The 24,135-nt window shown below is 35.1% G+C and overlaps 2 protein-coding genes across 2 annotated transcripts in view; both read right to left on the reverse strand.

Moving 5' to 3' along the window:
• LOC142354229 (uncharacterized) overlaps positions 1-7,458 on the reverse strand; it is a 49,999-nt gene extending 42,541 nt beyond the window's left edge. Inside the window, exons 1-2 of the mRNA XM_075406480.1 lie at positions 7,435-7,458; positions 6,967-7,194 (exon numbers count right to left, since the gene is read on the reverse strand). Of these exons, the coding sequence (XP_075262595.1) occupies positions 6,967-7,194; positions 7,435-7,458 (252 nt within the window). The remainder of the gene's footprint in view (positions 1-6,966; positions 7,195-7,434) is intronic.
• A 724-nt stretch (positions 7,459-8,182) lies between these two features.
• The window catches only part of LOC142354230 (uncharacterized), a 21,759-nt gene continuing 5,806 nt past the window's right edge, over positions 8,183-24,135 (reverse strand). Inside the window, exons 2-3 of the mRNA XM_075406481.1 lie at positions 14,518-14,850; positions 8,183-8,459 (exon numbers count right to left, since the gene is read on the reverse strand). Coding sequence (XP_075262596.1) covers positions 8,236-8,459; positions 14,518-14,850 — 557 coding nt within the window. The 3' untranslated portion in view covers positions 8,183-8,235. The remainder of the gene's footprint in view (positions 8,460-14,517; positions 14,851-24,135) is intronic.

Below are 24,135 nucleotides of genomic sequence, written 5' to 3' on the forward strand. Positions count from 1 at the left end.
GGCATATCAAAGTATCTACACAAAACTCCCTGGACATGAACAATTAAAAGTGTTATAATTAAATATTTTCACAGGGCTGTACCTTGTTCACTTTTTCCATAAGTTTTGTTTTTAGACAACAGTTAGTTGCGGTGAAATATCTATCGCTGAATTGTTCTTTCACATGAAACTTGTTATAATTATTGTTACAGATTAAGGAAAAATAATGCAAGAAACACAAAAAAAATGCTCAGATGGCGAGAGATGATGGCTTAACGTAGGGAGCGCTGTACACTTGCTGCGAAAAGTGTGAATTTTTCTTATTCAAGAAATAGTTACATTTATAACAGTAAAGCTTTTAAAACGCAATTCTTTTTAATTAAAAATTTCTCAAATTCAACTAGATTCAAGCAATTTAAATTGTCAATTTTTGAGTTTTGCGGAGTTTATGATGGTCTCCCTAGGTATTAAATAGTTAATTCTTTCATTATCTCCAAAAACTTTGTTTCCATGGTCAAAAATTGTCAACAGAGATTATTCTAATCAAAAAACAATAAAGTTTTGAGTTCAGTGTATTTCCAGTGTCAAATTTCCAGTGGATGGTGTATTTCCAGTGTATTTCCAGTGGATGGAATGATGTTCTGAATTTTTGCAACACGGTTGGCAACGAATGTCTTCCACTTTCTTGGAACCTCTTGCAGCCAAGCAAGTGTTACCGTTGAATCTGTCCAAGCGCATACTTTCGATGTCGGGAAACGCTCAAATATGATGATACCGCTTCCACCAAATTTGCTCCAAAACGTGCACCACAAAGTTCCAGCCATGGAACGCCCAAACTCCTTATTGGTGCAACTCTGATCTTTGCTGTAAACATCCTTGTCTAACCGATCCGTCGAAAAACTGCCGTTTATACAAAACTGCGGCGTACGCTGTAGTCGATGCATCACAGAAGACGTGAAGTTCAATGTCCAATGATGATGACGAGATTGAAACTACCTTGCTGGTCAGTGTAATGCTTTCTAATTCCCTCAGTTGAAGTCTGAGTCGGCGATACTGATGCTGAAGGCCTTTCGACAAATCTTTGTCCCATCCAAGTTGGTCCATCCAAAGTAGTCGCACAAAAGACTTGAACTGTAGTGTTGTAGCTGAAAACCATCTCAAAGGATCAAAGAGCCGGGTGACTTCTGACAGTATTTCGCGTTTTGTAGATGGTGTATTTTCGTCCAGATTTGCTATGAAACTGAACTGGACTGGATTTGGGTTCCACTTGACGCCTAATGTTTTTATACTTTAATCGTCGTTTTTAATTGTCATCCCATCAGTTGTTTCTCGCAAGTTAGCAGGTAATCTTCCAACAAGTATTGGGTTATTTGAAGGCCATTTGCGAATCTCAAATCCTGCCTTTGAGGGAACTGCTATGATTGAGTGCTCCTGTCAACAAGTCGTCGACGTATATATCTGTCAAGATTCCTAACTATACATTTTTATCTGTAACATCTTCGATAAAACCTGTAAGGGACGAACAGAATGGAACGTTAATGATGCTGTTTTGTACGTGCCACGTGTCATCCTAAATGTCCTTATATTTTTTGAGTTCGGTTCCTTCCAAAGTAGTGGATGATAGTCTTTATCTTCGGTGTCCAGTTGCACTTGTCTGTACAATTTTGCAGTGTCTGTTGAAAAGGCCACAAGATGCATACGGAAACGGATCAGGATGCGGAATAGATCTTTCTGGATCTTTGGTCCCACCATCAATCTATCGTTCAAAGAAATTCCGCTAGTAATCTTCGCTGAACCGTCAAAGACTACCCGCAGCATCGTAGTTTTATTTGAATTTTTGAACACACAGTGAAGGCTGAGATAAAAGCGTTTCTCTATTGGCAGTAGCATCTCCTTTGCGGGTACTTGTTCCAAGTGTCCTAGTTTAAGGAACTCCTGGGTGAACTCGTTGTATCGTCTGCACAGATCACGCTGTTTTTGAAGTCTATGGAGAAAACTTCTAAGTCTTCGTCGTGCTTGCTGCTGTGAATCGCCCAGTTCTCCATTTTCTTTTCTTAAACGGCAGTTGTACGATAAACCTTCCATCAGAGCTTCTTCGTATGGTTGACTTGAACTGTTCTTCACATCTTCTTTCGTCTTCGGTCAGATGTTTAGCTGCAGGCACTTCCTCGAATTCACAAAAACGCTGTAAACTGTCTGCAAATGAAGACACAAGGTAGGTTTGCAAACTGGAAGATTTGTAAGTTTGCCCCTTTTCGCGTCCGATTTCTAACCAACCGATTACGGAGAGTCGATAAGGAACGGGGATGTTTGGTTCTTTCAGTCGGTTGTTCCCAACCATCAAGTCCTCGTAGTGTCCAGTCCCAATGATATGATCAATTTGGGTGGGTTTGTTAAAGTCGGGATCAGTCAACTTTAGCTCCTTTACTGTCTCCAAATTGTCTGTGTTGATGTACCGGGAGGGCAAATCGTTTGTCATTTTTGTCAAAAACCGACGCGCCAATGATAATTGGTGCATTGTTTTTTGGTTGAGGGCAAAGGCCAACAAATCCGCGATCAGTTGAGACTTCATTTCCTCCGAGTCCAAAAACACGAGTATTGTTCCTCCTTCTCTTTTGAAGTCTTTGTACTACAGCTTCAGTTACAAGATTATTTTGCGATGCAGAGTCTAGAATTGCTCGCAGATAAACAATTTCTCCTTGGACATTAACTGGAACAATTGCTGTCTGGAGAAAACTTTCCTGTGTCTTGTCTTCATGGTTGAGGGCTGCTGTTATCTTTTGATCAATATTTATTTGTTCTCGATTACTGCTTGAAGCTCCAGATGTAACTTTTTGCTGTTCCCCTGTTCTGTTGGCTTTCCGGTTGTTTCAAAAAGATTTTTTCAATTAATTGTTGACTTGATGCGCATCTTCTCGATGCAACAAAGTGTGATGCTTTCGTCCACATTGGCGGCATGAAGAACCTTCGCAGTCCTCTGCCCGGTGTCTTGGTCGTAGACAATTGAAACAAAGTCCTTTGTTTCTTATCAGCTAGGCTCGCTCATTGACACCTAAGCCTTTGACCTTCTCACATTTGAAAATTCGGTGTTCCTCTTCACAACATTCGGATTGCTGATTCGATGTGGTGACATGAGTGTGAAGTTGTCTCTGTTCTCGAGGCTTCTCCTTTCACTGCTGCCTTCAGGTACTGTAATCTCAAACTGTTTGTCAATTGATCGTTATCTATTACTGCTCCCTTAAAGCGGTCGAAAATCGAGATCCAGTCCAAGTAGTTTCCGGAAATACTGGGCAAGTCGAGCTTCGGAAGATTGATGTTCTGCATATTTCTCGAAATCGTGGTGCTTCCGGCTGCAAACGAACTCTCTTGTGACGTGTGTCTTGCCTTTCGCAGAACAAACCGATGAACATAGTCGATGTTTTGGCATATCTTGTCATCATACTCCTCATCAATTTCATCGTCCAAATTGTCGGGATCATCAAAAAGAGACTGAATCTTTTGGTTCTGCTCAGATAGGAAGGCTTGCTTTTTCTTCAATAATTCAACTATCTGCTGCAGTCGGATCAGGTCGTCTTCATTTATAAGATTGAACTGTTTGTTCATTAAGCCGTCTGCTTCATTGTAGAGTTTTGTTGCAACTCCTTTGTGAGCTCCACGCGACTTTTCAAGAAGTTCTAGATTTTCAGTGCTTAAAAAATATGCAGAATCTTGAGTATACAGTTGCCCCACTAGATATTCTCCACCGGGTCCCTTGGTTAGGTTAATCAACCTAGTAATACAAGTTAGTCAACTTGAATAACATATGGGGGGATGATGGTATCTAGTGGGCGGTCGGCTTTTCAATTTCTCTTTAAGTTTCCACTTTCTAGGTTATCAACAAATTTTTGAGAGAGTGAATGTTTTGGGTGCTTAATGCTTTGACTATTTTACCCTTGACCTATTTTTCGGCGGACCATTAAATGTTGCGTCGCAACACTTATTCTTGCTAATTGGTCTTGCTATAAAAGCTTTAAAGACATAAATGCTTTAATGCTTAAGAAGAACTCAAGCTCAAAAGGAAACAACTGTTTTTGATAAAATCAGATGAAAATATGATTTCTTAGTTCAAATCACGTGGTAATTTATTGTTGCATTTGCTGCAGATGTCATCTTGAATTGACATTTTGAAGTTCTTGAAATATGAAGGTCAAAATGTTGTTTACCGCAACAACGGGTGTTTTGGCATATCAAAGTATCTACACAAAACTCCCTAGACATGAACAATTAAAAGTGTTATAATTAAATATTTTCACAGGGCTGTACCTTGTTCACTTTTTCCATAAGTTTTGTTTTTAGACAACAGTTAGTTGCGGTGAAATATCTATCGCTGAATTGTTCTTTCACATGAAACTTGTTATAATTATTGTTACAGATTAAGGAAAAATAATGCAAGAAACACAAAAAAAATGCTCAGATGGCGAGAGATGATGGCTTAACGTAGGGAGCGCTGTACACTTGCTGCGAAAAGTGTGAATTTTTCTTATTCAAGAAATAGTTACATTTATAACAGTAAAGCTTTTAAAACGCAATTCTTTTTAATTAAAAATTTCTCAAATTCAACTAGATTCAAGCAATTTAAATTGTCAATTTTTGAGTTTTGCGGAGTTTATGATGGTCTCCCTAGGTATTAAATAGTTAATTCTTTCATTTTCTCCAAAAACTTTGTTTCTATGGTCAAAAATTGTCAACAGAGATTATTCTAATCAAAAAACAATAAAGTTTTGAGTTCAGTGTATTTTCAGTGTCAAATTTAGAAGAATTGCCAAAAAAAATTATTGTCAAAAACATTTGTGACAGGTACACTTTATTTAATGAGACTGGTTTTTCTTTCTGATGTGCATGGACTATCAACAAGCCTTCCTTCGTCTCTCACAAAGTTCAAATTTCGTTGTACCAGGCAGGCGATGTTTGGTTTAAACAAATAAACTTCAGGAAATTTCAAAAAAACTGAAGGTTTGAGATTGTTCCATAGGTCTGTGAAACTTTTGTCTATAAGCATGGCGTTCTATATAGTGTTTAGAAGTTAGCGCAGAGATTTGTAAATTTTCTTAAAAAAGCTTAATTAAAGATTTGATCCTGTTTGATTTCTGAATAAGAAGATCAACTGACGAAACGGTCGAAAACTTAATACACGTGAATTTTCTATGTTTAATAAGAGGTGCAAAATACCAGATATGCTTTTATAATTGAGATTCATCAAGCCAGACGTATCATTTTTTTTGAATTTTTTTAATGCCTATCGTACTTGTTCCCTCATGAAGGACGTACTTATAATTTAAAATGTTGTTGCAATATTAGTGTTGTTCTTTTTGTATTACCTTTGATGACAACTTGCTGTTGTTTTTTATATGAAAAACTCAAAATGAGTTTGTGGAAAACTGCATTCAAAATCACTCAATTTGCACAAGAAACTCAATTGCATAGTATGCAGTGTCATGACAGCTGATAAATTCATTTACATGTTAAAGCAAAGATTCAGCAAGAGATGTAAGTAAAAATTGGATTATGCAATCGTCAATGCATATTCGGAAAAGTCAAATATTTTGAATTTTTAAACCTAAATAGTTTTCTCTTTCATTGTTATTTTAACATTAGACAACCAAATTTATATCTGATTTCGATCGAAAGATACGAGAATTTGAAAAGTTGATAAGCAATGATAAGCCGGGGGCTGCCGCCTGAAAAGGTATGAATACAAAACGCAGCCTCAACCAGAAAAAGGTTTTTTTTAAACTTGCAACCCCAGATTCAACTTCAAACAAAAGAAAACTATCAAAAATGTAAAATATTCACGAAAAACGGCATATTTAAGAAAATATACTGACCAATCAAACATTCGCGTGAGTCGTCTGAGCAACCAAACTCAAAAAATCATTCCAAATTACTGATTACTTGTTACAAATTTATCTGAACAGCACAAATAAAACTACCAATCCAAGCAAAATGTTGTGAATTCAAAACAAATAATTGCAACTTCAGAGCGTCTTTTTTTCAGTTAACATTGAAACAAAAACGGCTAAATAGTGTCAAAAGTCAAATTGACCAAAATTATCACCCTAAACCAAATCTGATTAATTCACAAACATTTTTTATATATTTATATATTTCTCCAGCAAGAAAACAGAGAAAATTAAGGTCTTGAAAAGATCTGAAATACCCCTAATTGATCAGTCAGTCATTTGTTTACCCGGGTTCATAACAATTTTTGTTCGCTCTTTTAACATAATTTGTCACTTATACTTTTCTTGCACACTCGCAGAACAGGTTTTAACATTGTTTTTTGGGAATCCTGGATGTTGCTACTTTCTGTGATTGCTCGGAACCTCATGCGAGTCTTCTTGTTTCCTATATGACCATTCTTTGAACATTCAGAGTTTAAACACTATCAATTTGCAGCGGAAACTTTATATCCTGATTTATTAAATTCAGCTGTTCGAAATTTTCAATTTCTTACATTCACTGAAAAATTGCATGAAAATACTATGAATAGTCTAAAATAACCATAAAACTCATATTTTACTGAGCATAGTTAAAACAATGCTCTATTCCGGCGGACCATGAAGAGGACAGACTGGAGCTCCGAATGTCCAGATCCAGGACAGACTTCACCGGCAGCTGTCCTGACTCGCAGCAGAGGTAACCTTTGGCTGCTCATGCAAAGAGCCAACTGAACCTTTTTCTGGGTAGTCTGAGACAAGTATAGGCTGGATATTTACGGATACAGAACTGTAAAAACATTATTTCACTTCATTTGCTCTCAATCCTTTCTGATATATTCTGCAACGACGGTCTGGGTAATTATTCCTACGAATTTATAAAATATTGCTTCTTGAATTATCTAGAATAAATTAATTTTAAAACGATATATTATAAACTCAATTTTTCCCCTGGCAAAATTCCATAGCTCAACACACACTTCATAGACAAACATGTCATTTTGGTTCTCACCTGGCCTCCGTTTTTGCCTGCTGTAGCATTGATCATGAAAATCATATTGTCATCCACCATTCCAAATCCGCCCACAGGGAATAATCCGCCTTCATTCGCCACAAATCCACCAACTTCGTCATATATTTTAGCTCCTGTTGGGTCGTCAAAATTGATCGAATACTGGCCACTTTTAGAGTAAATTTTGCCGGAAGTCACTGCATAGAACTTTTTCCTCTTCTGCCGTTTCTACACTGAATGTTTTTATGAAGTACTTTTTCAGTAAAATTATGTGTAAAAGATGTTTCAATTTTTGAATCTTTGCCGTTTCTGACCCCTCTCTAGTTTAGTGGGTGCATATTATTTGAACCCCCCTCCCCACCCCCCCCCCCCCCCCCCCTCCCTCGACGAAGCACGTCCCTTATTTTTACGTAATGGTTTAGTATGTTATGGGCCCATGCTACGTGACTGGGGGGATGCATAACGTACTGGAGGGGGACGCAGAAATGTCATTTTGAGAAACTGTTTCAATCTTTTGCTTTTTGTGTGTAAATGTGTTAGAATAAAATTCATTTAATTTAACTTGATTGATTTTACGGACTTATTCTATTCCCCCCCAGTGTTTTTTATTAACCCCAGTTACAAATTATATGTTGTAATATAGCACGTTACTATGCAAGAAAATAGCACGTGCTCCTGGGGTATTGAAAAAATTGATGCTCTCTAAGCTGGAGGGGGGGGGGGAAGGGGGGGGGGGGAGGAGGGGGCGAAACAGAATAGATCCGATTTTACAGCTCTTTAACAGTCTAGTGGGGTTTTATTTCCGTGGGTTTGTTTTTTCATTGGGGGTTTCTTTCCGCGGTTTTTTTTTCATATCTAATTTTGGTTGGGGGTTTTTCGTGTTTTTTTTCCGAAACCGGATTAAAGATTCCCAAACTGTGACCCACAGACAAACATCGCCCTAATGAGTGACTTTGGAGTCGTAGAGAGGGTTTCACCCGAGAGCCAGAGAATGACCGGCTGAGAGATTCATTCGCCCATTTGGGTGAAAAAAAAACACCATTTCTGAACTAAGGCGGTTGCAGTTCTAACCAGTTCTTAGAAACTCTACTTGCCAACCGAAGTAGATATGGCACCCCCACCGACTACTCAAATGGGTCTCGGAACCCTGCACTCGAATCAAACGGTGGTCTCAGAATCGAACCCCTGTCCCCTAACTTAAGTGGGTCCTAGCAGAGAGAATTTGAATCACTGCGGACTGTTGCACCCACTTAGAATCTCTGAATTTTGTCATTGTAAGGAAACAGTTCCTTCTGATCTGAACTTAGCCCCCACAATCATCCCTGGGGCTGCACAGACGTCCCAAATAATCCAGGCAGTGTACATGTCCGTGTTTGGTATCATCCAGAGCCAATTAGAGTTCAGAGAACATCTCATCCAGACGAATCGGTTTATGTCGGATATTAGTGTGAACGAACACCTGTCACTTTCCAGACTACAATCGAGCGGTACAGCTGAAAAAAGTAAGAGCACTTTTACAATCGTTGCGAAACAAACTAAATAAAGTTAGGGTAATTTTACCTTAAAAACATCCTAACTCACCTTAACTGTTAAGGTCAATTTGCCTTTCCTTAACTCACCTTAACTAACTCTAACTACCTAAAAATTACAAATATTTGCAAATTCGCAAAAAAACAATAAAATAACACATTGCAGCACCCAGTGCTTCTTCAAGACATGCAATAAATAAAGTTAAGTTATATTTACCTTAAAAACAATTTAACTCACTTCAACTGTAAAAATTGATATACAAATTTCTGTTTAGGCTCGAGACAAAAATTGATTTAAGGCAAAGAAATTTGGGATCCATTTTAAACTTAAAGAAGCACCATTTTAAACTTAAAGAAACAACGTTTGAGTTTCTTGATTAAAATTAAAACCTTCATGTCTCCAATGAGAATAAAGGTAACATAAAGACAAAAAAGTCTAGTCTATACCATGTCTAGTCCAAATTCTGAACGTAACGTCAAATATGAAAAAAAACGTGCAAATTTTTCCGAATAAATGTCAACAAATTTGTGAAAAAACAATAAAACAACGCAATACTTCAACTAGTGCTTCCTCAAGACACGCAGTAGATAACTTAAGGTAATTTAACTATAAAAAAACAATTTAAATCACTTCAACTGTTATCATTGATATAAAATTTCTGTTTAGGCTCGAGACAAAAATTGATATAAGGCAAAGAAATTTTGGATCCAACTTTTTTTTTGAATTTTAACTATGTGCTACGTTAATGAGGAGTACCGTTCAGCTGTAGAAACACTTTTTGAAGTATTGGAAGGCTAACAAATTAACCATTTACGAATTTCATTTCGAAAAATTAAAGTTTGAGTTTTTGGATCAAGATTAAATCCCCATTGTCTCCAATGACAAAAACGCTTATGTCCCTGAACCGAACGTAAGCTGGGTGAAAAAACGTGGTATAATTAAGAACTGTAGGAGGACTTCACTTGCATTCACGCTATACATTAAACTACTTTGCACAACTTTTAGTCTTGGGCTGGATGCTCCAGGAGGCCATAACGTGATTAAACCGTCAAAAGAAGGCAGGTTTTTAATTCTTGCACAATTGTCATATTTAAGATCTTACCAAAAAATATGGGCAGTAAGATCCCTCATATTTATTTAATACTATTATTTCTAAAATTCTGTTGATACCAACAAAATATGTTTTTCTCATAATTTGCGACGTTTTCATGTTCTCATGTTTTTTCAAAGTGAAGAGGTTTAAGCTGAGATAAAGGAAATTTTTATCTCACATAATGGTCATTCCAGGAGGCCATACCGTGATTAAACCGTTAAAAGAAGGCATTTTTTAAAATTCTTGTACAATTGTCATATATAAGATCTTAACAAAAAAAATGAGCACTAACATCCTTTATATTTATTTATTACTATTATTTCTAAAATTTTGTTGATACCAGCACAACAAGTTTACTCAAATATTTTGCGTCGGTTTCATCTTTTTTCAAAGTGAAGAGGTTTAAGCTGAGTTACAGGACATTTTTATCTCACATAAAAGTCATTCCAGCAGGCCATAAAGTGATTAAACCGTCATAGGAACGCAATTTTTCAATTTTTGCACATTTGTCTGTATAAGATCTTACCAAAAAAAATATGAGCGTAAGAGCCTTTATACTAAAATTTTTATTATTTTAAGATTTTGTCGATACCAACAAAACATGTTAACTCTCATATTTTGCAACGTATTCATGTTTTTTCAAAATGAAGAGGTTTAAGCTGAGATAAGGGACATTTTTATCTCAGGTAAAGGTCATTCCAGGAGGCCTTAACGTGATTAAACCGTCAAAGGAAGGCAATTTTTAAATTCTTGCACATTTGTCTGTATAAGATCTTACCAAAAAAAAATATGAGCGGTAAGAGCCTTTATATTAAAAATATTAACTTTTTAAGGTTCTGTCGATACCAACAAAACATTTGTACTCTCATATTTTGCGACGTTTTTATGTTTTTTCAAAGTGTAGAGGTTTAAGCTGAGATAAAGGACATTTTGTAAAGTTTTTTTTGTGTCATTCTTTGATAAAAAATTTCGAGGTCAAATTTGTAAAAACAATTGTAAATTAAAGAGAGAGTTGCAAATTAGTTGCAAAGTTTTGCCAAAGTTATCATTTTGTTTCGAAAATTTCAAATTAATGTCAAGTTCACACAAAATGTTTGCAACTATATGCAATTATAATAAGTTATTTTACAAAGTTTGTAAATCCATTTGCAAATTTCTGAAAACTTGATATTAGATCTCAACTATAGTGCAGCCCCAAAATATTTTGGCAAACGATAGTAATGAGTCTTCCGCAAAGTTTCTAGGGAAATTTTTCTCACAAAGCCTATTGAATTTAATCATTTTTTGTGCTAGATATCATATAAATTTTATGTATACATGAACCTGTAGCCAGAAGAGGTTTTTGTCAAACAAATTAGCAGAACTGAGTTTTTGAAATATGCAACTTTCAACTTTTTTGAGTTTGTTCCCACTTTTTAGCGGGATATAAGTTTTCGAAAATGGTCTTCATTTTATATTGATTGCTCAACAGCTAGATGCAAACTGCTTTTTTACTCATAAATTAACAAGAAGTTGTCGATTTATATAACTTGTTTTAAATAATAAGATTTTTTGAATAATTCATACAATAATTTATATCACATAAAAGCTATAGTCCGATAAAAAATTTATACCGGATTACTTTAAATCTTGTAGAAAAATCCTTTAAAGTGTAACACTGCTATTTAAATTTGAAGAAGTATTTTCTTTTTTGAAGATGGCATACAATTTTGCCAATATTGCTCATAAAAATAAACAGCCACTGAGACTTACACAAAAAGCGAATAAGGAAGTTTCTTGACTTTATTCCCATTTCTTCTTTTCATGCAAAAATTTTTATGCCAAATTTTGGCAAAATTGAATCGACTGCTTTTAAATAATATCTCTGATGCATTTGGCGACCATACTTTTTTTCAAGTGTGTAAATTTATGCTGCATAAGTTCACTAAATGCGCAATCTAGTTGTTTTGTTAAGTTAAGCCCTGGGTTAATTGAGAATAAGATTCAGAAAATGCCATGGACCTTCCAGTTTTTGTTTCCTGTTTTTGGAACGTTTTGACTCAATTTGTGTATGCCCAGCCTACTTTAAACCCGCCATGCCCTTTTGCAAATAATCTAAACCGCAAAAACTCTGCAGAAGCAAAAATGTTTACGAATTTTACTTTTTAAGGCGATAATTGCCCCAATTAGTTGAGCTAAAAAAGAAAAACTGGAAAATTTTTCCTATTAAGCAGCCAAAAAGGATATCAAATGACCAAAACAGTTTGCAGTACTTCAATATTCTTTTATTATCAAACAAATAGAAGTTAGAAACCTTACACTGAAGCTGCTCGTTGTTCATTTGGCCATCGAATAACAGCAGAGATAGTTTGCACTGGGGTTTATTGAATCAAATAAACTAATTCGAGCATCAGATTCCTCTACAATGAAAGCAGGTTAAAAAATAAAAAAACGCTTTGAAATTTTAAAAGTTTTTTGAAAACTTTTCTCTGCTTTTGATATCTACCATAGGAATTATCCTTTATCATTGCATAAAGAATCAATAAGTATGCACTTCATAAATTTCTATCTTCAATTTGAAGCAATCAACAACGAAGCAATAAAAAAAGATGAAATTACATTTTTTTATTGCTTCGTTGTTTATCGCTTCAAATTGAAGATAGGAAAATTTATGAAGTGCATACTTATTGGTTCTTCACGCAATGATAAAGAATGTTTGCTATGGTAATTATCAAGAACACAGAAAAGTTTCCGAAAAACTTTTAAGAGATCAAAGCGATTTTTCTTATTTTTCATCCTGCTTCATCACCGCTAAGCATCATTAAGAATCACTTGTTTGACTCCTACTTTTAAAGGAAACCTAGTCCCTCTCCATTTTTAATGTATCATTTACGTGCCTGTATACTTTAAATTCGCTATTTTGTTTCTACTTCTTGTTTTATGTAATGGGAGCAATAGTGATCTTCTTAATACGATTCTTAGCATGGAAATTGACCTAAGTAATTGTTTTTCTGATATTTGCAAAGTTTTCACTTTATTTCGAAATTTTGATCCCTTTGTTTGACCCCCGATAAGTTTTTGCTTGACAACCTGGTCGAAAATTACCTTTTAGGTATTATGGACGGATAAGACAGATCTGGGATGCTTGTTTGCTAAAAAATCATTTTGATGAAACCATTTATATGAATGCTAAATTTAGCTAAGTTTTGTAAACAATTATTTTATGCTCTGCCGACTCAATTAAGAACAATTCATCAACTATAACCGCTGTCAAAACTTAACTCCGTTGCTATAATTGGTTGCTTCTGAATGTTTTATAGACGTTTGCGCAAACTATTATAATCTGATTTTTCAAGAACCAAACTTAAAACATTTTATGAAAATTTGAGATAAACTGATGGTGGATGAGGTCCATTTTGATGTGAGTGACAGAAATGGACAGTGTAATATTAAAACTTGGTTATTTATACTCAAAAACAGTTTCTCATTTTGCTTTCATTTTTTCTTTCAACCGCTCAATAATTCTAGTGTTAAACGAGTAATTTTACTTTTGTAAGACTTGGGTGACATTTTATCAATTGGATCAGATGTAAGTTGAAAAAATTATTCGAAAGGAAAGATAAAAGGTTCCATTAGCATTTGACGACTAATTTTTCAATTATTTTACAATTTTGCCAAGCTTACAGTAGTCAGATAATTTTTGGACCATTTTCCTTTTATGAGCATATGAACACAAACTATTGCTCAATTTTGCACTCATTTACCTTTTTGCAGCTTAAGTAGAATTTGTTTTTAGCCGCGGAAATTGCCTCTGAAATGTTGTAAAATTTTAGTCGTAGATTCCAAAGCTTTTGCGAACAACAGTGACAACAGCTGCAGTTGGCCTCGAATGAGTTCTCACTTTTCTTGATAAATTCTTAAGATCCAATTTAGAAACCAAACTTCTCAAATGTCATCGTATTGCAATATATTATAATTTGCAAATTGTCTTCTTTATCCATCAATTTTAATTCAAGGTTCTGTGATATAATTATCTACAATTTTTTAAAAAAAAATTATGATGATTTGTTTGTTAACATCTATCGCTGAAAACAGCGACAAATTGAACCGATTTGCCGTCAACCAGAATTCTTAGTAGTAAATGGTAAGTCATATTTGAGTCTTAATAATCACTAAAGATCATATATAATTTGTATTATTTTCATGTTGTCATACTTATATCATAAGTAATTGTCTAATTATAATCGAGGAATTTATTGAAACCTTTAAAATCGTATGAATATTATGTTTGATAGAAGCTGTAAATGTTTCTCTGTAATCATTCAAAGTCATAGATGATTCGTAAAAGATTGACAAAATTCATCTAAAATATGGTCTAAAGATACTTGAATTAACATCTTGCAAAAACAGATTACTGTTTGCTTCTTTATGTATATAAAAACAATCGTTTTCATAAGTCTGTGCAAAAAATGTTTTCAATTATTTGCCATGGTTGGGTATTTATTAGTCTAAATGACTATTAAAAATGAAATTTTAATTAAATAAATACATCATAGCCTAGATTGGTATCTCAATTTAGCAATAACTTGAAGTCTCACATTATGTTGATGCGGAATCATTTTTATTCTTCATTGCCAAAAATTGAGAAAAAAATGTCTTTTGAGAAAGATATTTATGATATCATGGTAGTCATACAAGGATCATTTTTTTTAAAAGTTAATTTAAGAATCACTTATGATTTCGCTGAAGGCGTATAATAATCGTACAAGAAAATGGGTTATGCTTTGTATGATCTGTAGAAAATATTCAAAACTGTGATTGATTCAATATTAGAAAAGATGCAACGGAATAGAACCAATAACCGGGGATTAATATCTGTGGTTTTGTTTGAAGAGCTATTTTTAAAAAATCTACAATTTTTTCCATAAAAATTTGCTCAGAAATCTTACCTGTAGATTCTAAAGGAATTTTACTTCCCGATCCATACAGAAGAACTTTGATTCCCTGCTCTTCTAAAAGTTTACTCGCCTTCCCAGAGTCAAATTGAAGGAAGCAGGAGTTTAGCTCATGGATACAACCACTCGAAATGGGAATCGGCCAAGGGTAGAACAGGTACATCTCCCCAGTGAAAAAGAGTTCATCCGTTTCGCCCCCCTCGCCGTAGGAGATTACCCGGGCTATTTCATACAAGACAAAGTCTGCTTTGTCGACAACACTTCGAATAGTACAGGTGCTGAGTTGAGTTAGGTTTGCAGGGGCGGGGCATTCTGTGCTGTAGCCTTCTAATCAAACAGAAAATTAATCACAAAAACGATAATCTTTATTCTGCGTAAATTTGGCAGCGGAACAGTATTTTGCGTTTCAAATTGTACTTGATTTGCAAAAACCAGTTCTCGCGCTCATTTTCTTATTGCATCGAAAACTGTAATTGAATAAGGTATTGCAAAAAAAGTTGGTGGCGCTCAAACAAGCCGAATTTTTAGGACAAGAAGGCAGAGAATTTCCGGGGTAGAAAGATGCAAGGGTGGTTGTCTCTGGCGGGCCGCTGGGTGAGCTTCGGCACGATAATTGTCCCGTGGTCTCTGGATTTGATCAGACAGCGAATGAGAGGCAAGGCCGTTGACATCGATCCGTTGGGGGTTGTGCTTTCAATATGTCCCAAATAAAACTTAGTCTACTTTATGATTCGCATTTATGACGCTGTTTCGATAGAGCAAGATCGGTATTTTCTCTGCTAGCACTCCAGCCACTCCGGTTCATTGGCTAGACTTGTGGAGATTGTGTGACAGGCGTGTGAAAATTTCTTGAGGTAAATATGATAATTAAAACAATAAAATAAAACAGAATTCAAAAATATTAAATGTTCGATGAGCGTGGGTGAGGCTCGAGCCCACTCGTGTTGATGTTCTGGTTCTTCTAGAAAATAGTTCAATGCACTAAGTTGACTTCTGTAGCAGCAGATTATTCGTTTCAATGCTTCGTTCTTTCAATATTCAATATTCAATGTTCTGCTGTTGTCTTAGCTCACCGCGCTAAGTGTCATGTACGCTGCTATATAAATTCAGCTTTTCAATCAAATAAATTAACTTTCTTTTTGATGCAATTAAAGCCTGGACTTAGATCACTGGCCCTGTTTTCAAAAAATACTGCTTAAATGTAAAAATCAGATTGAAAGAAAAAAGAAAGGTTAAGAAAGGTTAAGTTCAGTGAAAAAGAGGGAGAAAAATAAAAGAAAAGCGTTGTTTCTGACTTGAAAAAAGAACAAGGCGGCTCGTTAATGTGCGTTCGCACATGATGTTCCGACCCGAGCTCATCTACATTTTTGACTAAAATGTCAACCAAATCAGGAGATAACAAAAATAGATGTTTGAGTTTAAAACAATCGTTACACATTCTATCTACTAATTGAATTACTAATGCCATGCTTCATTACAGCACCAACGTGACCTGACATTGAAGAGACTAGAAAAAAAATAGCACCAACAAAATTTTGGCGGCAAAAAATGAATATCTAAATTTAAAAGCACCTGGTAACAACGTCAAAATGCAGTCAGATAAAACCTTAACTACACAAGTTTACCTTTTACTAACTATACAGCAGATGAAAAGTTTTCTTAACGAGACTAGCTAACAAGCCGACAAAAAGAACGAACAGTGAGGCGAAACTTAAAAATTAATCAACATTTTTTGCACCAAGAAAATTCAAAAATCTTAAAAAACATTGGTTTTTAATAAAAAAAATCCTTGATAAATTACTAAAAAGTCATTACAAAACCAAAAGCACCCGTCTGTAGTCAGACTATGCCATAGAAACAAACTAAAGAGAAACTCAAAAAATTACAAACGATTTGCGAAAACACAAACCTTTGCTACCATTAAAATCAATAGCTATCATCTGAATATGTATTTTTAATTCAGTTGTTATTTCTGCTATTTCAGTTGAAGGATTTATACTGAAAGATTAAATAAGTTTACTTGGGCCACATTTAAAAACCATTGGGATCTGTTATTACGCGATTGTTCTGAAGGAAGAGAAAAAGAAACGCAAAAAATGGCCATTCAATAAACGTTCAGAAAAACGAAACAACAGTGGCACATAATATCAATATATATGTTATTTCTTGAAATACACGAAATTGGATGGGACATCTGATTGATGAATAGAAGTTAAATTTGACGAAAGGAACCTATTCGCTATATACTGAATGTTTCGAGCAACATCATTCATTCAGTCCTCAATTACAAGCCTATGAGATCTGTGAGCAATTTACGGCTACCTAAAGAACAAAAACAGCGATTTCAGGAAAAAAAATTGAGCGACAAAAGGGTCGAAGGCATTAAAAAAATGAACTTTTCACTAAACACTCTTCAATTTTAAATTAATTTTTCAGGAGCAATGGGAAAACCTTTTTTATCAATATAATTTCAAAAAATCAACAAATATAAACAAATACATTAGACGCACGAAAATTGCGGGAAAACACGTATTATCAACGCCATTAAATTCATTAGCCTTCAACGGAAGCCAGTATATACAATAAATGATGCCTAGAGGGAACAATAAGTTTTTTTGCCAATCGTATTTCATCAATAAGACCTTACAACAAGTTAATGACTATGAAAACAACAACAGAGAGAGGCAAAAACCACAAATTCAGTAGAAAAGTGCCTGAAGAAAATGTCGAAGCAACTCAAATCATAAGCTCTTCCCTGAAAACTTTATTTATGATCCGTTGAACTTCTTCCCTAAACCAATAGGGACTCTCAGCAGTAAGATGATGTGATAAGATTTCAAAAGGATCGAAAAACAAAATAAAGTACCCAAAAAAATATGAATTCTCGTGGCATTGATGTTTTAAAACTAATAGGTAGAAGATAAAACCGCTAACCAGATTAATTTTGGCTATAGTAGAACGGAAATGGATTCTGTTAGAACCAACAATGACCAAGAGTATTCACGAAAAAAAATTAGGATTGGTTGAATTTCAAAAAAGTTTCGAAAAATTATTTTTAAACCCTTAACAGCCAGTAAACTCAATCTTTCATCGGAGCTCAATGACGATGCTCAGATATAACCCATAGGGAGGAAAATGATGTCTGTCATGCATAGATAGTTAAAAAGACATCACAATAAGTCTTATGACAGAAAACAATAACAAAAACAGCAAAAACTAAAATTCAGTAGAAAAATGCGAGAAGAAAGTGTCGAAGACAATTAAACCATTAGCTATTCTCTGAAAACTTTCTCTGTGATCCACTGAACGTCCTCTCTAAGCCAATTGGATTACAATAATCTTTGGATAATGTGATAAAGAGTTCAAAAGTGACCAATAATTCAAAAAATCCAAAAAAAAAATTTAAAAAAATTGAAATCTTTGTCATTGAAGTCATATAACCAATAGCTAGAAGATAAAACAGCTAAACAGAATATTTTTAGTCGCAGTAAAAAGCAAGTGGGTCCAGTCAATACTGAAACTCACTAACAGTTCAAGAAAAATTTAGGAATTGTTATTGTTCAAATAAAATTTTCGAAAAATGATTTTTATTTTAACAGACATTAAATTCAATAGCTTTCAACGGAAGTCAATAAAAACGCTCAAAGATGCCCCGGTGGCAGTACATTTATGTTTGTCATGCATAGGTATTCATTATGAGATCACAGTAAGTATAATGACTATTAAAACAACAAAAAAAAACAGGAGAAAACCAAAAAATCAGTAGAAAAGTGCAAGAAGAACGTGTCGAAGCCATTTAAACCATAAATTTTTGTTTAAAATTTTTATTGGTCATCCACAGAACATCGTTTTTAAGCTAATGGGAACTGTCAATATTTGGATAATGTGATAAGATTTCAAAAGTAACCAATAATACGTAAAAATCCAAAAAAAATTTTAAAAAATTGAAATTTTTTGTCATTGAAGTCATATAACCAATAGATAGAAGATAAAACCGCTAACCAGTTTAATTTTGGTTGCAGTAGGAAGGAAGAGGGTGCTCTCATCCCTGGACTGACTTACAATTCACTATAATAAGATTATGATTCTTTAATATTCAAAAAAAATTCGAAAAATTATTTTTTAAGTCTTAACAGCCATTAGCCGCCCCCTCAATGAAATAGACATGTTCACTTAATGCTCATTATGGAACATATTGCACTGTTAGTCAATGAATCCCTACCATAGGACTCCAAAAAAAATAGTAAAACTTCAAAAAGAAATTCAAAATTTCATTCAAAATTACGAAAACTCAGAATCGAAGCCAAAAAAAAACATGAGCAATTCCTTGAAAACGACGTTTTTTGTTCATTGCGCTTCATTCGACTATAAAGGAGTTTTGTCATTAATAGAACGTCGATATAAAATGTGACTTGTCTCTAGGTGACTTAAAAAAGCAAAAAAGAGAAAAGTTTTATTAAAAAAAGGGCTCTCAATTAGAGTTCGATTTTTTTTGATAGTGAACTTCCCTATGAGACCAGAACTAGTCTTTCTATCGCCTTGCATTCAACTTTTACGAACTCAAAATTTATTCTTTTTATAGAAATTTGAATTAATGTTTTCGTAAAAAAGATCTTAGTTTGAAGAAAATTGTACTAAAAGTGAACAATCATGCTAAAGATCCCATTGTTCACACAAAACTTCAATCCTCGATAACTCCTCGAAAAAAACGAAATTCAAAAAAATCTTTTTACTTTTGAATTCTACGCTGGACCAGCTTTTTAATGATACCACTCACATTTCTCTACGACGAATATATCGATCGGCCAAAATTCACTGAACAAAAAAAAACCCATTTGAGTATATAGTTCCTTCCCCCACAAGTGGGGTCGGAACAATTAAAATGAAAATGAGAAGTTTAAGAAATTGTTGAATAAAAAGCTACGCTAATTTAAAACCATGAAACCACTGAAACCAAGCCACGCATAGCACAATATTGAAAGTTTTTGTTGGAATGTTTGCTTTTTTTCTGACTGGGACGAAAAGCATCACAAAGTTGCAAATGTTGTTCAAAAATTACGCATAAAAATAACGACAGCTGTGATCTTTTAAGCTCTAAATTGACTAAGCGAGCGGCTGGCTGAACAGATGAAAAAACAACAGAATCAACAGAATGGTATGTACAGAAAATGACAATGAATTAGTTTCATTTGGCCCCGAACTGCTTAGGCAATCGGCTGGCCGAATACCTTTAACATGTCTGATTGTTCTCCTGCTTTTCATATTCTGTTTCTTGTAGTATAGAAGGAAAAAACAATAGGGAAAATGGAGGTAACTGAGGTAGACTCGAATCGCAGTCAAAGAACAAAATTTTAGTTCTCCCGTTAATTCTTCCAGGCTTTGTTGACAACTGCGCCATTTTTCTCCTCTTCAAAAATCTAGAAAGTTGTTGGAATTTTATTGGACGGAAGAAACGCCTCAATGGAATAAGTGTAAATTTGGTGGAGTTGGACTCCCGCCGTAGTTGTGTGTACTTTATTCAACCATTTTTGTGCCCTTCGCAGCTGTGCCGTTCGATAACAACTTGTGTTTATCCAACCGCCAGCGTTTCATTTGAAATATTTATTTCTCTCAGATTTTCACTGTGTTCTGGTACTTAGTTTCTTCCCTCTATTCTGAGTTTTTCTTTTTTGTTTTCTCATTTCTCATTTTTCTTTGATCGCTGAGCTCGCTGCTGTTGTTTGAAAGACTATGTTCTTTGATATTGAATTTCTTGGATTGAACTGGGGTTTATTCTCATTTTGTAAGGTTGATCCCTATTTTAAGCAGTCATCTCAGCCAATAGTCTATGGTGTATGCGGCTAGAAGTTCTAGTAACGGAGATGGTCAAGAGTGCTTTTGCAAGAGTTGAGTGGGCACTGTCGTATATTATACATCAGCTCTCTCACAGACAATATGTTGTGTTTTAATGCTTCGTGATATTACTGTTGGCTAATTTAATCCACTTTTAGTTGACTGATTTCGTGTTCGATTGTTTTTGGAGTTTTTGAACCTGGTACCATCTTGGTTTTTGAAGGAAAACTTGCAGAGCTTGGTTTTGCACGTTTTGTATCTTATTGACGAGGGCCTGCGGAAAGCCAGCAAGCGCTTGAGTACAGAAAAAAGGCTAGGTTTTATGGTTTGTAAACCAAAATTATAGTTTCTTCGTTATCGTTTGGGTTATTCAGCTTCCAGAGTTGAGATAGCCTGCTGTTCGCTCTTAATACTAAATATTTGCAGTCTCCCTTCCACTTGAGATGTGGAATGAAAGTGATACCTAAGGTAATTGTATCGACTGTGTCTTTGAAATGGATACTCTTTTTTGTTGTTCAGGAAAAGACTATTTCTTCGAGGGGCTTTAGGATCTTTAAGAGTTTTACTTGGGCTAATTTGATTTTCATTGAGTCATACCAATCAATTAAACTGTTCAGTGACAATTGGAGATGTTTTTGAACTAATTTGTGGTGTCGTGACCTATAGTAGCAAGCAAAATGATCAGCGAACTGTGAGTTCTGGGCTTTTATTTGAGGAAATTGACTGACGTATATGAGTTCGTGAATAGGAGCAATTATGCTCCCTTGATGTATTCCAGCTGTCGGGCAGAAATAATTGAGAGTGAAATTTACCTTCAGAAAAATGTTCTTTTGCGATGAAATTGAATTTATCCACTTTATGGCCGAACTATTTTGCTCAATTGAATTTAGTTTGTGATTGAGTCTTAGGCGCCATACAGCATTAACTACTTTTTCGATATCCAAGCATATGAAACTAACCATTTCAGACCACTGGAAATCTTCACTGACGTGCTGAGTGCGTTTAATGAGGTTTTCTGGGGTACAGCGGTGTTTATTGTGAGCGACCTGAGTCTCACCGCATATGTTTTGATTTTCAGAACGTTCCGTATTGACGTTTCCACAACAGCTTCACATATTATGGCTAGACAATTTGTAAGGCTAGTGGGTCGGTAGTTTTTGACTTTCAATCGATCTTTATATTGTATTGGGACCATTTTAATCTGAGATTCTTTCCAATTAACAGGCACATTCGAGCTGTTTAAGGAGCTGAATATGACGAGACAGGCAAAGGTTTAACATTCTTAGTTAGTTCTTAAGGGAGTTTGACGCAAGTTTTGTCCGGCCAAGGTCAAGTTTTTCTCGAGTCTTTCAAGATTTTGTCAAACTTTTTTGTTGTAACCATAACGCCAAGCTGGTCAAAATCTTGGATTGTATATTTGTTATTTTTTTCTATACTTGTCACAGGAGTTTTCCAACAGTTTTGCGTTTTTCTGTCATCTGACAGGCTCATTGATTGTTTAATTTCTTTTTGTAGGTAGGCTATCTCCGTTCTTACATTAGTATAGTGATCGCCAAAGGCAATTTTGAGCTCTCTTCGCCCTCTTCTCCACAGATGAATTAATTTTTTGTGCCTCAAAACTGTAGGGCAGCGTTATCTTTTTGATGCAGGAGTCTTCCAAAGATTTATGTTTTAATTCAACTTCACTACTGCTGAACTTATTTATTTCACACTTTTGGATACTCCGAAGGCCTGCAATTTAAGATAATTGTAATTTTGTGATCGCTGCCTAGATCTTCCGATACTTGAAACTAGCTAAAATGCGTAAAAATTAAATTATTGCGAAGTTACAGATCTATCATATTTTTGCATTTTTCAACAAATGACTCATAGTGATATTCGTTGCTAAGCAGTTTAAAATTGCCCTCGTCAATAATATTTAGGAGCTTTCTCAGTTTTCTAATCAAAGGAACAGTTCAGTTCTTGGTTGGGAGCATTTTTGGTGAAGTCGCCACATACGGAGATATACTTCATCCTTGCTAAAAATATTTTTTCGGTCAACGGCGGCTTTTCAGGGAACTCTAAGCAGTTATTATCCAAGAATCATAAAAAAATGGCAATATAAGACAAAGTTATAGTACTCTAGAGTTCGTCCATTGCCATCAGTTTCTTTTGCATTCGGTTTTGTTGACTTAATAACAATGCTGTTCTTCACTAAAAATGCAGAACCATAGTGACCATTACTGCAGGTTTCCTCCCAACGATGCTAGTGTTGAGAAGGGTTGGTTTTTTTCCAGTTTTAGTTCTCATTCAAGAAAATCACATCTATGTCTTCTTCTCCTGATCGCATATTTTGGTGTTTAGTCCGCGACAGTTCCACTGCAAAAATTTTGAGCTTATCCATTTTGCAAAAAGTTTTGACTGTTTTATAGGTTTTTTGTCGGCATTGAAAAAAGCTGTATTTGCGCTTTTAATGCTGTCATGTATTCTTCGGTCCTCAATTTTCTTATTGAAGATGCGTGAGGAGTTGTCAGAGACAATAATCATTATGTCACTGTAGGATATAGTGTTAGGAACTGTTCGTAATTTGCTCAAAACTTCAGCTACTAGTACAGCATTTTTTTCAGTTGATGATGGTAGCTCAGTGTTTGCCTGAGACTTGAGTTTGTTGGCTACGGGTGAGATTTTATTCTCTTTTATCTTTTTCGAGGCCCCCTATAAATTCTATAAATGTGTGATGCATTGACTGTTTTTCAAATAATGGCCGATCATTGGTAGCCATAATCTTATTTAAGATAATTAGACTACTTCACGAAACTAATTTCCAATTTTCGCATTGGTCTTTAAATCGACAGTTTTTTTGTTCACTATTTTTTCAAAGTTAATTTTTTAATACTTCTTCAGAAAAATGAAACGAATAAATTATAAAATTTATTGGATGCATCTGCACGTTTAAGTGGGTCTGTCTTGCCAATGGTCTGGATAACAGTTTGGTCTAGTCTCTGTTCCATCTGGCCAATGGTCTGGACAACGATCTGGCTTACGGTCTGCTGCGTCTTGCAAAGGTCAAAACAACGGTCTGGCTTAGAGTCTGTTCGGTCGGTCCAATGATCTGGACAAATTCTGTTCAGTCTGGCAAATGATCTGGACAACGGTCTAACCTAGGGTGTTTTCGATCTGACCAATAGTCTGGACAAAGGTCAGGCCGAAGGTCTGTTCGGTCTGGCCAATGGTCTGGAAAAATTTTGTTCAGTCTGGTCAATGTTGGCCAAAGTCTGTCTGGTCTGACCAAGAGTTAACAAAGTCTTCAAATCTGATCAATAACTACTTTTGGGTATAATCGGTCTGAAGTCCCACTGTTCGCGACCCAAGTTGGTCTGACCATTACCCGTCTTGGGTTATGGACCTCATCCTGAGCAGAATCAAAATATCCTGTAGAAACTTATTTGTAATTTAATTTAGCGTGTAAGGTACCTTTGCTCACTTTTCAAGAACATATACGGCATCATTTTATGACTTCATTGGATCAATTATTTTTCTTTTCGATTAATACAGCAACCAATTTGGTCCTTTTTTTGGGTAGTAAATTTTGTCTGCCATCTGCTGACAAGCTAAAGCAAGCGAATATTTGACCTTGTTCAAAAAAGAACCAAAATAAACCAGCAGAATGGTGCACATAGCATTGATGCAATTTTCTGATTTATTTTTGTATTTCGTTTGAAACATAGAAAAACCCATGCTGGTTTTTACTCTAAGTTCCTCGCCATTAACGTTTTTTGCTTTTTTTGCAAAGCTTGTCGT

This window comes from Convolutriloba macropyga, chromosome 15 (genome assembly GCF_964194025.1).
Source record: "Convolutriloba macropyga chromosome 15, txConMacr16.3, whole genome shotgun sequence".
NCBI classification, from domain to species: Eukaryota; Metazoa; Xenacoelomorpha; order Acoela; family Convolutidae; genus Convolutriloba; species Convolutriloba macropyga.